Source organism: Tursiops truncatus, chromosome 1 (assembly GCF_011762595.2).
Source record: "Tursiops truncatus isolate mTurTru1 chromosome 1, mTurTru1.mat.Y, whole genome shotgun sequence".
NCBI lineage: Eukaryota > Metazoa > Chordata > Mammalia > Artiodactyla > Delphinidae > Tursiops > Tursiops truncatus.
Window position 1 is genome coordinate 166086788 of NC_047034.1, and position 13962 is coordinate 166100749.

The 13962-nt window shown below is 36.9% G+C and overlaps 1 protein-coding gene and 1 long non-coding RNA gene across 4 annotated transcripts in view; one reads left to right on the plus strand and one right to left on the minus strand.

Annotated features, from left to right (window-relative positions):
• Positions 1-13962, minus strand: part of KDM1A (lysine demethylase 1A) — a 64005-nt gene that overhangs the window by 37216 nt on the left and 12827 nt on the right. For 2 of the 3 annotated variants that reach the window (XR_012327205.1, XM_019938546.3), the window contains exon 3: positions 4472-4531. The exons of the other annotated variant lie outside the window; for it this stretch is intronic. Coding sequence is in view for 1 of the 2 variants with exons in the window: in XM_019938546.3 (XP_019794105.1) it covers positions 4472-4531 (60 nt within the window). In the remaining variant the exon portion in view is untranslated. The remainder of the gene's footprint in view (positions 1-4471; positions 4532-13962) is intronic. 3 annotated transcript variants of the gene reach the window in all.
• Positions 4215-12345, plus strand: LOC141276905 (uncharacterized). Its single transcript, XR_012327240.1, has 3 exons — positions 4215-4294; positions 6445-6511; positions 12238-12345. It is a non-coding gene; the product is annotated as an uncharacterized lncRNA (long non-coding RNA).

Genomic DNA, 13962 nt, shown 5'->3' on the forward strand with positions numbered 1-13962 from the left:
AAGAAAAAAAAAAGGTTCTGAAGAACCCAAGGGCAGTACAGGAATAAAGACACAGACGTAGAGAATGGACTTGAGGACACAGGGAGGGGGAAGGCTAAGCTGGGACGAAGTGAGAGAGTGGCACGGACTTATATATACTATCAAATAGAAAACAGATAGCTAGTGGGAAGCAGCCACATAGCACAGGGAGATCAGCTCGGTGCTTTGTGACCACCTAGAGGGGTGGGATGGGGCAGTGGGGTAGGGAGGATGGGAGGGAGATGCAAGAGGGAGGAGATATGGGGATATATGTATATGTAGAGCTGATTCACTTTGTTATAAAGCAGAAACTAACACACCATTGTAAAGCAATTATACTCCAATAAAGATGTTTAAAAAAAAAAGAAGAAGAAGAACAAAGCAGGTAAAGATGTAACTTAGAAAATTATAGCTAAGCTATTGAGGTGTTGTTTCCACAAAGACATCCAAACACTATCTAGGAAAAAATAATGGTTAACAAGAGGTTAAGCAAAAATGTCTAATGCTACTGTGGGCTGTACATTAAGAAATACTGTTGTTGGAGACAAGAAGAAAAATTCATCCATTCACAGTAGATTATGAGGGCACAAATACTGTATTCACAACAGTAGATCAAATCAATAATCCTCACATTTAATGAATCTCAACCTAAAATTAAAGACTGTCAGGAGAATTAATTACTCCTTAAGGAAAAAAATAATCAGTAACAGCCATACTGTGGAGGGTGAAGCATGAAATTAAGGCATGAAAAGAAGAAATGCTGACTATCAGATGTATAGGTTATTTCAGTAATTTGAAAGCTTCTAAAACTATACAGCTTTTTTTTTTTTAATTTATTTTTTGGCTGTGTTGGATCTTTGTTGCTGCACGCGGACTTGCTCCGCGGCATGTGGGATCTTCCCGGACCAGGGATCAAACCCATGTCCCCTGCGTTGGCAGGCAGATTCTTAACCACTGCGCCACCAGGGAAGCCCCAACTATACAGCTCTGATGTCCCCAGTCCTGTACCCCCAAATCAAAATAAAAAAACAAAGCCAAGTCCCAAAACATGTCACATTTATAAGAAGCATTATCTACCCAATAATCCTGAGTATTTGGACCAAATACCTCTTAATAGGTTACTTCTTGGTGTATTTCATGAGTGTATACTATTAATAAGACAACCAATGAACTCTGTAAACTCTACTTCTCCCTCCCCAAAACAGGGTAGTTTTCTTTCTTAGCTATATTATCTTCTATATATATGTTTAATAAGTGGTCAATGAACATCAATCCTACTGCAAAATACTATTGTCAATGACAGCCAGAAAAACCATGTGGGGAAAAAGCACTAAATTTTACATTATATTTGGTTCCTCATTCCAAGTGTTCTTATCAACAGAAATCACTCCAATATAGTTGGCTAATTTGGGAAATATGTAACAATTAAGAAATTTTATATGAGTCATGACAGTTTTAAATTATCTTTGAATCAAACATCAAAAGTTTAACAAAAGGAATTAAAGAAGCCAAAAGTCGTAACATTAATGTATATGTGGAATAACACTGTTCTCCATCTCTATCTTCTATATAACATCTAAAAACAACCCCAATTATTCTTAAAAATAAATTTTTAAAAAATGAAAAATGGTCCCTAAAAACTCAGTAATTATTGCCTTCCTTCTGGTTTTTAGGGATGAAAATTACTATTCCAAAAAAGGAAACCATTATCAAAATCAAGGTGAAAAGTGTGCAAGATGAAAAAATCTAACTTTTTTCCAAGGAAACAAAAAATGTTAATTTGGAAACTAAACTGCTCAGAAGGTAAATCAAAACATTCTTTCTATAAAATATTTCAAAATGAACTAACAAACCATTCTGGATAATCTAACTCAAGTATCTCCTTTAGAGGGAAGAATCTTACAGAATACAATTGTCTTCAGTATAACATCCTGATTAAAAGTAGCAGTAGTACATATAATTCAGAAGTATTTACACTTGGCTCTGGAATACAGTTTTATACTTTGGTGTTTGTGTGTACTTAACAGAGTCTGGTATTCTGGAAATTTAGAATATTTCAAAGATGCTACCTTAATTTTTTAAAAGCCCCAAGGCTGCCTACATACCAATCTTGCCCTCTGTTCAATTCCTCTTTCTCACCACTTAACACAGGAAATTTCCAGCATCACCTTTCAAAATGCAGTCATGCTAAAGCATAATTGCCTTTTCTAATGGTCTGATTGGCTAATGCTTTCCCTCAAAACACAGTAAAAGTAGTTAAATATTTAAGGGACTAATTTAGATCTTTCCGGATATATCAATTAGGCAGAAAAAAGGAGGGGAGGGAAGTGAGTATATAGGACTGCTATTCCATGAAATCATTTCCCCCCGATTCTGATATGATACAGGTAGCATCTTGAATGAAGTAAGAGAGATATAACAACAGAAAAGAAGGCCTCCATGAGTTTCTTGCCTTTTTTCCCCCTTTATTAACGTAGAGAAAATGAACTACAATTAGATTTCTAGCTAAAGAGGGAAAACAAGAGCCTGATAGGATGCACATATAAACTTCCTAAAATTAGTAAGTTTAGATGCACCATATCCAGTCTTATAATAGTTTAAAAATAAAAGAATAAAGAATAGGGGGAGAAGAGAGAAAAAGGAAAAAGAGGAAAATCCTATGATTTCTTATGCTTTAGATTTTTTTTTTTCAGCGTAAACGCACACTTTAAATGATTCTATAAGGGAAGGTGTAAGGAATAGTATACGCATAAGAAACGAGACCTCTGGGTTTTCACTCCTCCACAGTTGGGTATATTCCTGGTCGAGTCATTTAACTTTGTGTTTCAGGACCTGATAAAACAGGGGTGATACAAATACCACCTATTTGAAGGCAGAAAGCTAGGCAAGATGACCTCAAGTTCCCTTCTAACTTTCAAGATTTAGGATGTAAACACCAACTTGCTATGATTTTTTAAAAGTCAAGATGTGATCCTGGTCCCAAGATACTCATGACGGTCATTTGGTTTTGTTAAGAGAATAACATTGATCACTTATAAGCATACGTTTCTAACTCTGACTGATCATCTCACAAATACATGCTTCTGAACAAGGTGAAAATCTAAAGAAGAGACCTTGAAGGGTTCAGAATAGTCACCACCATTCCTGGAAACACTTAAAACTCATGTTCTACTAATATTAAGTCAGTAGCACCACAGTTCTATAAGAAAGTCTGCTTTTACTTTCAGCAATACAACATGTTGTTTACTTAAGCAAAAGAGTAAACTTATTTATTACTCATGTAAAAACAAAACAAAAAGAAACAAGAAAACTCAATTTATTTCTTCAAGATTAAAGCTCTAAAGGCTATCCCTGACCCTCAACAGTTCCTTGGAAGATCCAATTGTGCATCATTTGATGAAAAGCATTCTTGAAGATTTATCTATCAGATACAGACTCTGAAAGAGAATTTTAACTCCTCTAAGACAACCATGTACTGATTATCAACCTCCAATCCTTCAAATAGCATTTAAAGAAGTCTACTTCTAACATTCTGGATCCCCTAAGTACTAATTTCTGTATTAACATTGAACTATTTTTGATCTAAGAGAGTAAAATACAAAATATTCCCTGGACCTGCTGTACACAAACTATAATAAACAAATAATTTTAAAGTAGACTTAAGAGTTCAAAAGTGACAAACTCCATAAGTGATACCTATTCCAAGTCTATCAAAATGTATATATAAACTAGTTTTGAGCACTGGCACACACAATTGCATCCTTTAAGAGGTAAAGGATGAAATCCAGATATTCTAACTTTGGATTCTTGGAACAAACTTTAACTGTTCCAGATAGGCCCCTATAAATCATTTAACCCTTTACTTTTTCCAAAAGTTAAAATCTCATAGTTTGGTCTGAAAAGAAACAGCACTTCAAGCAGAGTTTTTAACAAAGATTAATTTTCATGTGAGAAACAAAATGTTTAAACTGCAAAATGATTAACTATGTAATGTTAACTGAAAAAACTGTATCCAATACCACTTAACAACCATTTCTCTTGCCCACATAGTTCCTCTGACTAATCCTAGAAGGCCTTTCCATCCTGTTTTTCAGCCTATGGCTTCCCCTCTGTGTATAAAGTTATTTTTCTTTGTAAAGGTCCCATGATTTCTAAGTCTATGTTTTATATCATGTTTACTTTTACTATAAAGGCTGCTGGGGAGAAAAGTACCCGCCATCTCCTCAAAAACATGAAGAAGAGTGGAGGGCTGAGATCGGCCTGAGGACTTCAAAAGGTTTTGCTTGCCTTTGTTCTGTCTACACTTTCTCCTATTATACTACTCTGTCCTGTGGGTTAAAGTTCCCCTGCGCTTCTGGCTAAAATGTGGGTACTACAGCCAAAAACACTTGCAAGCATCAAACCCTGACTTGGCGGCTCTTGCTAAGTGGCAAGCATCTAATGCCACCCTCACCTGATGCTTGGCCGTCTCCATACCCTCCAGAACTGTCGTCTTGAAGTCCTCCTGCTTGCCCTGTGGAAGGAAAGAGGAGAACTCAGGGACCTTACTCCATAAATTGAGATAATATCTGGACATAAAGGCCTAATAGTTGGCGACTCACAAATTCACCACCAACTAGTAAACGCATATTCAGAGAGCTCCTTCTTCTGGAATCAAGGCCCAGGGAGTCACATTATAGTCTTCCAAATTCTGGTCAGGAAACTTCAACTTTACATGCTGATTCTTGTTGAAAGGTAGGAGAACAAAGTACGCAGTATTTCTAATTGCTAAATTCTTGCTGTCAGTCTTAATAGTCAAGGTTGGATGGGGGAAAAGGGATTCCAAATGTCTTTTACTACTTGTTGCTAGACTGAGAGTGGGTGTGACATGGGCTCTAGGATCTGGAGTTGCAACAATTCAGCATCTGCTCAATGTCTCTTAAACTTTACCTTTCTATCTAAAAAGAATATATATAAGACAACAAGCAAGACATAATTTTAATGAAATATTCTCCCCTTGACTTCAAAGAAGGGATGATAACTAAGATTCAGTTCCAAAAGAAGTTTCATTCACTATACATACTAGACAGTGCCAGATCCGAACATGCCAGTGCTTCCTCAGTAACACTTTAATTAAAACACCATAAAACACCTCACAGTCATATGCCAAGTACTGTAGATAGACATAACACAAGGGGGAAGGCTGGAGCAGGCAAGATGATGGGGGAGCTTCTACCTCAAGCTTCACAATAAGCCCTCTAAGAAATTTTCCTCATTGATTAATGTACAGAAATAACTTTAAGAAAAGTATCACAGCTTGAAAGTTAAACTTGAGAAAGTTCGGATAGATCATCTTCCAGACTCTTCCAAAAATCAATCACCAAGACAGATGCAATGATCCTCTTAAGCCTCTCGCCACCTGATATACTAGGGAAAACTACTACCAGTGTGATCTTTGGAAGATATGAAACACCATCCCACAAAGATCTAAAACTGGACACTCTTCATTAAACAGTTTATTCTAAAAGAATCTCAACTAGAAAGCAGATTGATTATTCTACCATTTGAGTTAAAAGGCAGCAGGAAAGTAAAACTAACATAGCCCCCTTACTATAAGAATGATCCCAGGTCTGTGAGACTTAAAATGACATTTTCATCTTTAAGTATATGAAGGTATTCATATATAAATGATTTCTGACAATATTATAATATGTTGCTAGATGGTATATGGTCTGCTTTGAAAGTAGAATAGAATCCCATCCTAAAATTATTTCACATTGCTCTTGTATAAACGGTACTTTAGGTTCTAGAAGGTTATGCTTCTCAGACAAGGTACAAGGTATATGATTTGCTGTTTACAGCCTTTGGAAAGGGCATATAATTATGAAGAGATAACTCCAATTATGAAATCCAATCTGTAAACTTATCTTAAAAATGCAGGCTGTACATCTAAAATTTTACTTTTAAAGTTTAAATTAAAAAATGTTCATTCTTAATGAACTTATGGATTTATTCATTTAAAAGTCTTTCAGAGTTAAAAAGTTTCAGAGTTAAAATTGTTGTCATTATTTTCTTTGGTTCCAAATAGCACCAAACTACACCAGAAGATTAAGCTATTATTTTAGAAGGGGGGAAAGGGGCTGAAAACAATGAAAGAGTTTCCAAGAAGAACATTTAGGCATTAGGAATAATATAGCTCTTCTTTCTCAAATTATGTTTCTGGCTTCTTTAAGAAAGAATGAAAACAACAGTCTCTTCTAATGATGGCATCTCACCACTTCTTAATAAGTAAAAACAAAACCAAAAAACACTTTCAAGCTTGCCATTAAGACTGAATTATTTTACCCTTTCTATTTCTATCATTTTCCTTCTCCTCCCACTACATGTCATACAATATGCTATTTACTGTACTGATTTTTTTTTCCTGTCAATGTTTTTTCTTAATAGAAATATGGATTTCTTACCCCTGACTTATGTGCTCAGAAGGTCAACAAGGCTGCTCTTTTACAACAAGGTAAGGCAGTCTTTTTTGCTGTCTGCTTTTGAAAAGAGGTACTAACAAAATTCTTATAAAGACACTGTCCTTCGATAAAAATACGTAGGAGAAACATGGAAAATATTCAATACCCTGGAAGATTTTTAAAAGGTATCTCTCATAGCAACAGAAAGTCAAAAAAGAAATGAAACTCTAAAATACTACTTAAGCAGAGAAACAGGAGAAAACCAAGCAGAAGATGATATAAACATGAAAGAAATGATGGAAAACAAAAAGTGCTTAAAATTAAGTAAATGAACAATATATTTGTCTCTTGAATTGATGAATATTTATAACCTGCTTGAAAGTAAAGTTGCTATTTTCTCTCTAATCACAATATACTCATGAGTATTTTGAGGGTGCCTACTTCTCCAAAGACAGCAGAAAACAGCACCATTTTTATTAGTGGTATTCTAGACCAATTCTTCCTCTTTTTTTTTTTTTTTGCTTTACCAGCTCTCAGATCCTTTGTTTTGCCAGCATGCTATAATGTTCAAAGCACAGAATCATGCAATACAATTGGCATAAGAAACAGTCTTATAATTACGTATTAATTTCCTTTATTCTTTAAGAGAATATTCATTTTATTAAGAACAGCACACATACAAATGTTTGCAGCTAACTTTCCATCCAGGTAGTGTCTCTGATTAGAACATATAAAATGCCATATTCATTTGCTCTTCGGGTCTTTCAGGCCTAGAACTCTGCTTCTGACAGTGGCACAAAGACATGGAACAGCAGGCAAATGTGGTTGTTATCTTCCATGAGCTCAAATTCAAAACAGAAGATGAAAATATACACAAGCAATTTTTTAATATCACCTTGATTTTGGCACTACTGAATGAGCAGACTTCCTTTTGTTTTCACACACCCCCGCCGACAACACACACACAAAATCCTCAAGTTTGAAGTAGAGACCCTAATACAGTTTATTTGTGCATATCTTCTCCAAGTTCAAAATAAAATCTTTTCAGTTTATCTTCCATAGCAGCCTTTCAGTTGTCCTCTAATAAATCTACAGATCTGTTAAGTTATTCTTGAAGAACAGTTAAGTATTTTAGTTATAGTCACACTACTGAATTGTTTTTTCATCTTGATTCAAACTCTCAAGAGACCACTCTTTCAGCATCTTAAGAGGAAGTCTATTACATTCAAATACTTTTATCTGGCAGGCATGGAGGCGAGAATCATTGGTGTGTTGTTCCCAGGAATATACTGAACAACATATTCATCACATTTTGACTATTTAGTTTCTTGGAATCACATTAACTGATAACTTTGTAAACATTTTGAGGAATTACTAAATCTTCTAGGAAGCAATGATCTTTAAACAGAAAATCAATTCATCAAAATTTATTTAATCAAAAATTTACCAAATTTACAGAATAAAAATAACTGCCAAGGATTGACTTCAATTGAACCTAAGAAACTAGCAAAGGAAAAAAACATCTCAAAAGTTAAAACCATCTTTGAACACACAAGTTTGCACTATATTAACACACTAGTTGAGTTTCTTACTTAAAATAAGCTCACAAATTTAATGTTTACTGAATACCCATCCAAACTGCCAAGCACAAAATCAAAAGTAGAAAAGGCTGAGTCCCTATTTTCAAAGGGCTCATAATCTAATTGGGGAAAGATGAAAAATATCCAGAAAGAAACTTTTTTTTTTTTTTAAAGGAAACAAGAAACACACACTTGGGGGAATCAGGGAAGCTTTTCCGAACAAATCCAGAAATTTGCATAGACTGGGGTGGGGGGTGCGGGGTACGGTGATACCACAGCATGGTCCAGAACATTTACAAAAGCAAGGAGAAAACCACAGACATGGTATGTACGAAGAATCGCACACAGCACCCTGCTTAATGAAGGAGATGATCTCAAAGAGCAGTGGGAGACACAAAGGATAAGCAAAAGTGGGCCACTTTCAGGGCCAAAACTTAAACTTGATCTTAATAGTAATGCAGGAGAATAGTATTTTTACCAGGAAAGCAACAAAACAAGTGATACTTTAATCAGTTTGTACTAGATGGATTAGAGGAGAAAGGTGATCTAGATAAAGGAGATCCAGTCGAAAGACTACTGAAATAATTTAGATGTGAAGTGAAATCCAGCAGAATAAAAAGGTGACAGTAGGGCTTCCCTGGTGGCGCAGTGGTTGAGAGTCCGCCTGCCGATGCAGGGGACACAGGTTCGTGCCCCGGTCCGGGAAGATCCCACATGCCGCAGAGCGGCTGGGCCCGTGAGCCATGGCCGCTGAGCCTGCGCGTCCGGAGCCTGTGCTCCGCAACAGGAGAGGCCACAGCAGTAGAGGCCTGCGTACCGCAAAAAAAAAAAAAAAAGTTTAAAAGGTGGCAGTAAAAATGGACAAGGTGAAGAGGCTGTGCACAGGAAGACACATGACTTTACAAGAGACTTGATGAAAGAGATAAGGGGCTTTCAAGACTCCAAGCTTCCAAAGTTCAGGAGAATAGTAATACAATGGAAAAAATGGGAAATCTGGGAGACAGGTTAGTAAAATTAAATGGAAATACTCTAAAGATGGTTGGAAATTAAAGACTAGAACTCACAAGTGAGAATGGGTATAAGAAATTTTAAATCAACATAGAGGTAAAAAATTTTGAAGCAGCTGTATGATTAATCTCATTAAGGAAAGTCACAGTTTCAAAGAGGAATTGGTCAACATAAATGATAAAAAAAGTAAAAAAGAAAAAATTGAGAAAAATGAATTATTGGTGACCATCACCAAGTTGTGCTGCCTTCCTGTCCCTGCTGTAGTGAGAGGTGGCTTAAAAACACCTTCAAGTATACCACTCTTGCTTGATACATCTCTTTCCTGCTAACTTTCTGACTATGATTTTTGGCAGAAGAATAAATCATCTACAGCAGCTCAAAGAAACGCAAAGCAAAGTAAACTGGGCTCAGAGAGGTAGACTAAACTATCCTGAAGGAAGAGCCTCGGGGGTTCCTCTGAAGCACATCAGAGGCATTTTAAAACACCTAACACTGATCAATACTCCCCAACAAAATTAACCAAAATGAAATCTCCAATTAGAGCAGCAATTCTAGGGTTACACTGTTGTTTAAAATAATGAACTGGGACTTCCCTGGTGGCACAGTGTTTAAGAATCCGCCTGCCAATGCAGGGGACATGGGTTCGAGTCCTGGTCCGGGAAGACCCTACATGCCGCAGAGCAACTAAGCCCGTGCGCCATAACCACTGAGCCTGCGTTCTAGAGCCCGCGAGCCACAACTACTGAGCCCACGTGCCACAACTACTGAAGCCCGCATGCCTAGAGCCCGTGCTTCGCAACAGAAGAAGCCACCGCAATGAGAAGCCCACGCGCAGCAACAAAGACCTAACACAGCAAGTAAAATAAAATAAAGAACTAAGTCTAGAAAGCAGGAAAACCATGCTTCCTGAGGTAGGAGCCTGCCTGGAATTTTCTCACTGTACCACTGGAGGAGCTGTAGCACTGCTTTGCTCCTGAACTTAACACTGGGGCAGAACTGAGAAGCTCAGTAGTAGGGATCCTATATAAAAGAATGTAAAAGCCCTACAAGCTAGGGAAGAAAGCAAAGGTTTTGTAAGCCAATTGAAAGAACTGACTTTCTCACATGCTATTTCCCTCCACATTCCATCGATTTTCCTTACTTATTTTGTTGCAAAATCTTGGTTTGTAGTTCACTTTTCAAAATGTTGCAAAGAAAGCCCACAATTCAGATGCTATGTTATGTTGCTCAACTACCAAGCTTAAGCTGTGTTTGAGTACAGGTAGTTTTTTAAGAACAAAGCTTATTTTTCTAGTTATTTACCTGTTTTTAAAAAGGCCAATATGGAACTTTATTCTGGAGCTGCTATTAAAAGAACCATTATAACTTTTCACAACTGATAACCATGAATGTATCTCCCAACAAGAGAGTTCCCCTTTCCTGCTCATGTAACAGTTTTTCAGAACTCTGGCTATCTATATCTTCCCAGGCTATGATTAGAGGCTCCTTCCATCTTAAACATGATTTGAGTCTACAATGCTATGAAAAACATACAACTTCTTAGGCTTTAATTAATCATATGTATTCGTCTATCTTCAAATATCAGAAGATGCTAAAAAATAGCAAAATCAAAAATAATCCTATTTTCAAATGTTTAAAACCTCTGTGATCAGCAAATATGGCAAAATTTAATGTTATATCTCGATAGTTGATACATGGATTTACATTGTTATTCTCTGAGGAGAGAAAGTCTTTATTAGAAAGTATCAAGATTTGCCACTCCTCCTATGATTTATCATATAAAAGCTTAAAGAATTATCTATCTTGTAAAAAATGATCTATTCACATTATTGAAAATGGGCTACCACATACACTTTCCAGTTTCCAAAAGTGACAGAGTATGTATGTCAACCTAGTCCATTACCTAACCTGATTTTTTCCTGAGGAGAACACTGATCTGATGCAACTAGAGATTACCATACTAAGTGAAGTCAGAAAGAGAAAGACAAATACCATATGATATCACTTATATGTGGAATCTAAAATATGACACAAATGAACCTATCTAAGAAACAGGATCATGGACATAGAGAACAGACTGGTGGTTGCCAAGGGAAACGGGGTTGGGGGAAGGATGGAGTGGTAAGTTGGGGTTAGCAGATGTAAGCTTTTATATACAGAATGGACAAACAAGGTCCTACTGTACAGCACAGAGAACTATATTCAAAATCCTATGATAAACCATAATGGAAAAGAATATTTTAAAAAAGAATGTGTGTGTGTGTGTGTGTGTGTGTGTGTGTGTATATATATATGTATAACTGAATCACTTTGCTGTGCAGCAGTGATTAACACAACACTGTAAATCACCTACACTTCAATAAAATAAATAAATTAAAAAAAAACAACACCGGGCTTCCCTGGTGGCACAGTGGTTGAGAGTCCGCCTGCCGATGCAGGGAACACGGGTTCGTGCCCCGGTCCAGGAAGATCCCACATGCCGCGGAGCGGCTAGGCCTGTGAGCCATGGCTGCTGAGCCTGTGCGTCCGGAGCCTGTGCTCCACAACGAGAGAGGCCACAACAGTGAGAGGCCCGCGTACCACAAAAAAAAAAACAAAAACACCACCACCAACAACCCACCGTATTCCTGGTTCAACTGTGTTTAATAAATACAAAACATCTGTACACAAAAGTGGAGCCCATATCTTCTCATGTGATCCTCATATCAAGCCCCATTTTTCAGATGAGAAAATCCTCAAAGTGTCCTGTTCTTCTATTATCCATGATCACACCAAATAAAGGATGGTAGCAAAAGAATACGAGATTACAAAAATAAAGTTGCTCAGCTAAACAAATTACTATTTTGCCTTAATAAAAAATAAAGCAAAATTATCAATAAAATAAAATCATTCATTAAGAAAAGCAGGTCAATCTCTAAAGACCAAACATAACTTGGTAGCATCTGATTCAATGGTTCTTATCAGCCAAAAGCAGTAAACAGTTAAAAATCAGGGCTCTCAAACTGCTTCATAAAAGCCTAACTTCATTCCTTCATGTTTAAAGTAAAACGTCCAAAACCCAATTTTGGGAAAAACATCTGAAAACAATTTCTGCAGTCTCACCATACTTTGTATATACTTTTATCGTACTGTTTCTTCATTGTTGTCAATTAATATCTGTAACCCTAAACTGGACTGTGAATTCTTTGCAGGAGGACCTAGTCTTCAGCCTTGAACCCTCAGAATCCAGCACCATCCCTGGAACAAAGCACTATAGTTTTACAATTAATGTATGTAGAATAAAGTGAATGAGGAGCTGCACATTTGTGAAAATCTTATTTTGTGTGGAAAATGTCTCTATAAAAATTTTCCCCTCCACACCACCAATCCCCTACCTTGTTGGGTTTCTTTTTTGTTTTTTTAACTCTTCCTGTAAGTAAAGAAGGATCTGAAGACTTCCTTCCTTTCCACCCTTTCTGCCTGTAAGTCTCTCTAAATTTTTACCCTGAAATGTAACATCTAAGAGTATTTTGCCTTCTATTATACATTTATGTATACATCTGTATCTCACACTAGGCTATAAATTATCTGAGAGTGGGGACCATGTGTTGGAGAGTAATATACATCTTGGTCCATTTTTAGTAATCTCTCAAAATACAAAAATTTTGTTGAATTGATCTAGGTTACCTTTTCGGCCTGTGACATTTTCCCCCAGCTCTCTAGTAAGTTATTCTGGAGCATAGTTCCAAATCAGAACACTGAAATGATGCTATAACAACAACAAAAAAAAAGGTGGTGCAGTGGTTAAGAATCCGCTTGTCAATGAAGGGGACACAGGTTCAAGCCCTGGTCCGGGAAGATCCCACATGCCGCGAAGCAACTAGGCTCGTGCGCCACAACTACTGAACCTGTGCTCTAGAGCCTGCGAGCCACAACTACTGAGCCCACATGCCACAACTACTGAAGCCCACACACCTAGAGCTCGTGCCCCACAATGAGAAGCCACTGCGATGAGAAGCAAGCGCACTGCAATGAAGAGTAGCCCCTGTTCGCCGCAACTAGAGAAAGCCCGCAACGAAGACCCAACACAGCCAAAAATAAATAAATAAATAAATTTATTTTTTAAAAAAAGGCAAGAAAATTAATCCTAGGTCTGTTTTCTAAATGTATACACCATACTTCATATGATGAGAAAATCAAATGATTTCAGGCACTTAGTTGACACTAGCAGGCCAAAATGGCAACATAAACAACTCTTCAGGGATCAATTTCCTAGCAACTTCTACTAAACCTACAAAAAAGGGTCTCCTGCTGGGTATGGGGGCTGTGCACTTGTAGGCATGGAGAGAGAAAAGGCTGGGATGTGCCACTTGAGAGTACTTACAGCCTGATAAACGAAAGTATTCACCTGAACTCTGACCATAACTATCCATGCTGCCAAATCCAGCACTTTTACTGACGGCAATCAGTATGACTGACTCATAGGAGAGATGATCAGGGTACTTTATAAACAAAGAATTATGAAAATATAAGGACCACTGTACAAATATTGGGACCAACCATTGATTTTTTTCTTTTAAAGTAAGGTCCATCTTCAGCTCTTCTCTGGTCAAATTCTATTATATCGAGTTCTAAAGGATAGTCCAAAAGATTCTGCCTTTTAGATTTTTGCTACAGCAAATAAAGCAACTCATCAAGTTTTCGGTCAATCTCTTGTCAACAGTATTTGTGATCAAATTTCACTGAATTTTAAGCTAAATTCTTCTACCCATACATGTACATTTTGTATATTTTATATAAATTTAGTATTTTTACTAATTCAGGTTGCATCTCCTTTTGTGTGATTTTTAAAAATACTTTCAATCTACAGCATGACTATTACATGAACAAGGCCTCCAAATTATTAAAACCATACAGAATTTTTTGTCATAGCAATC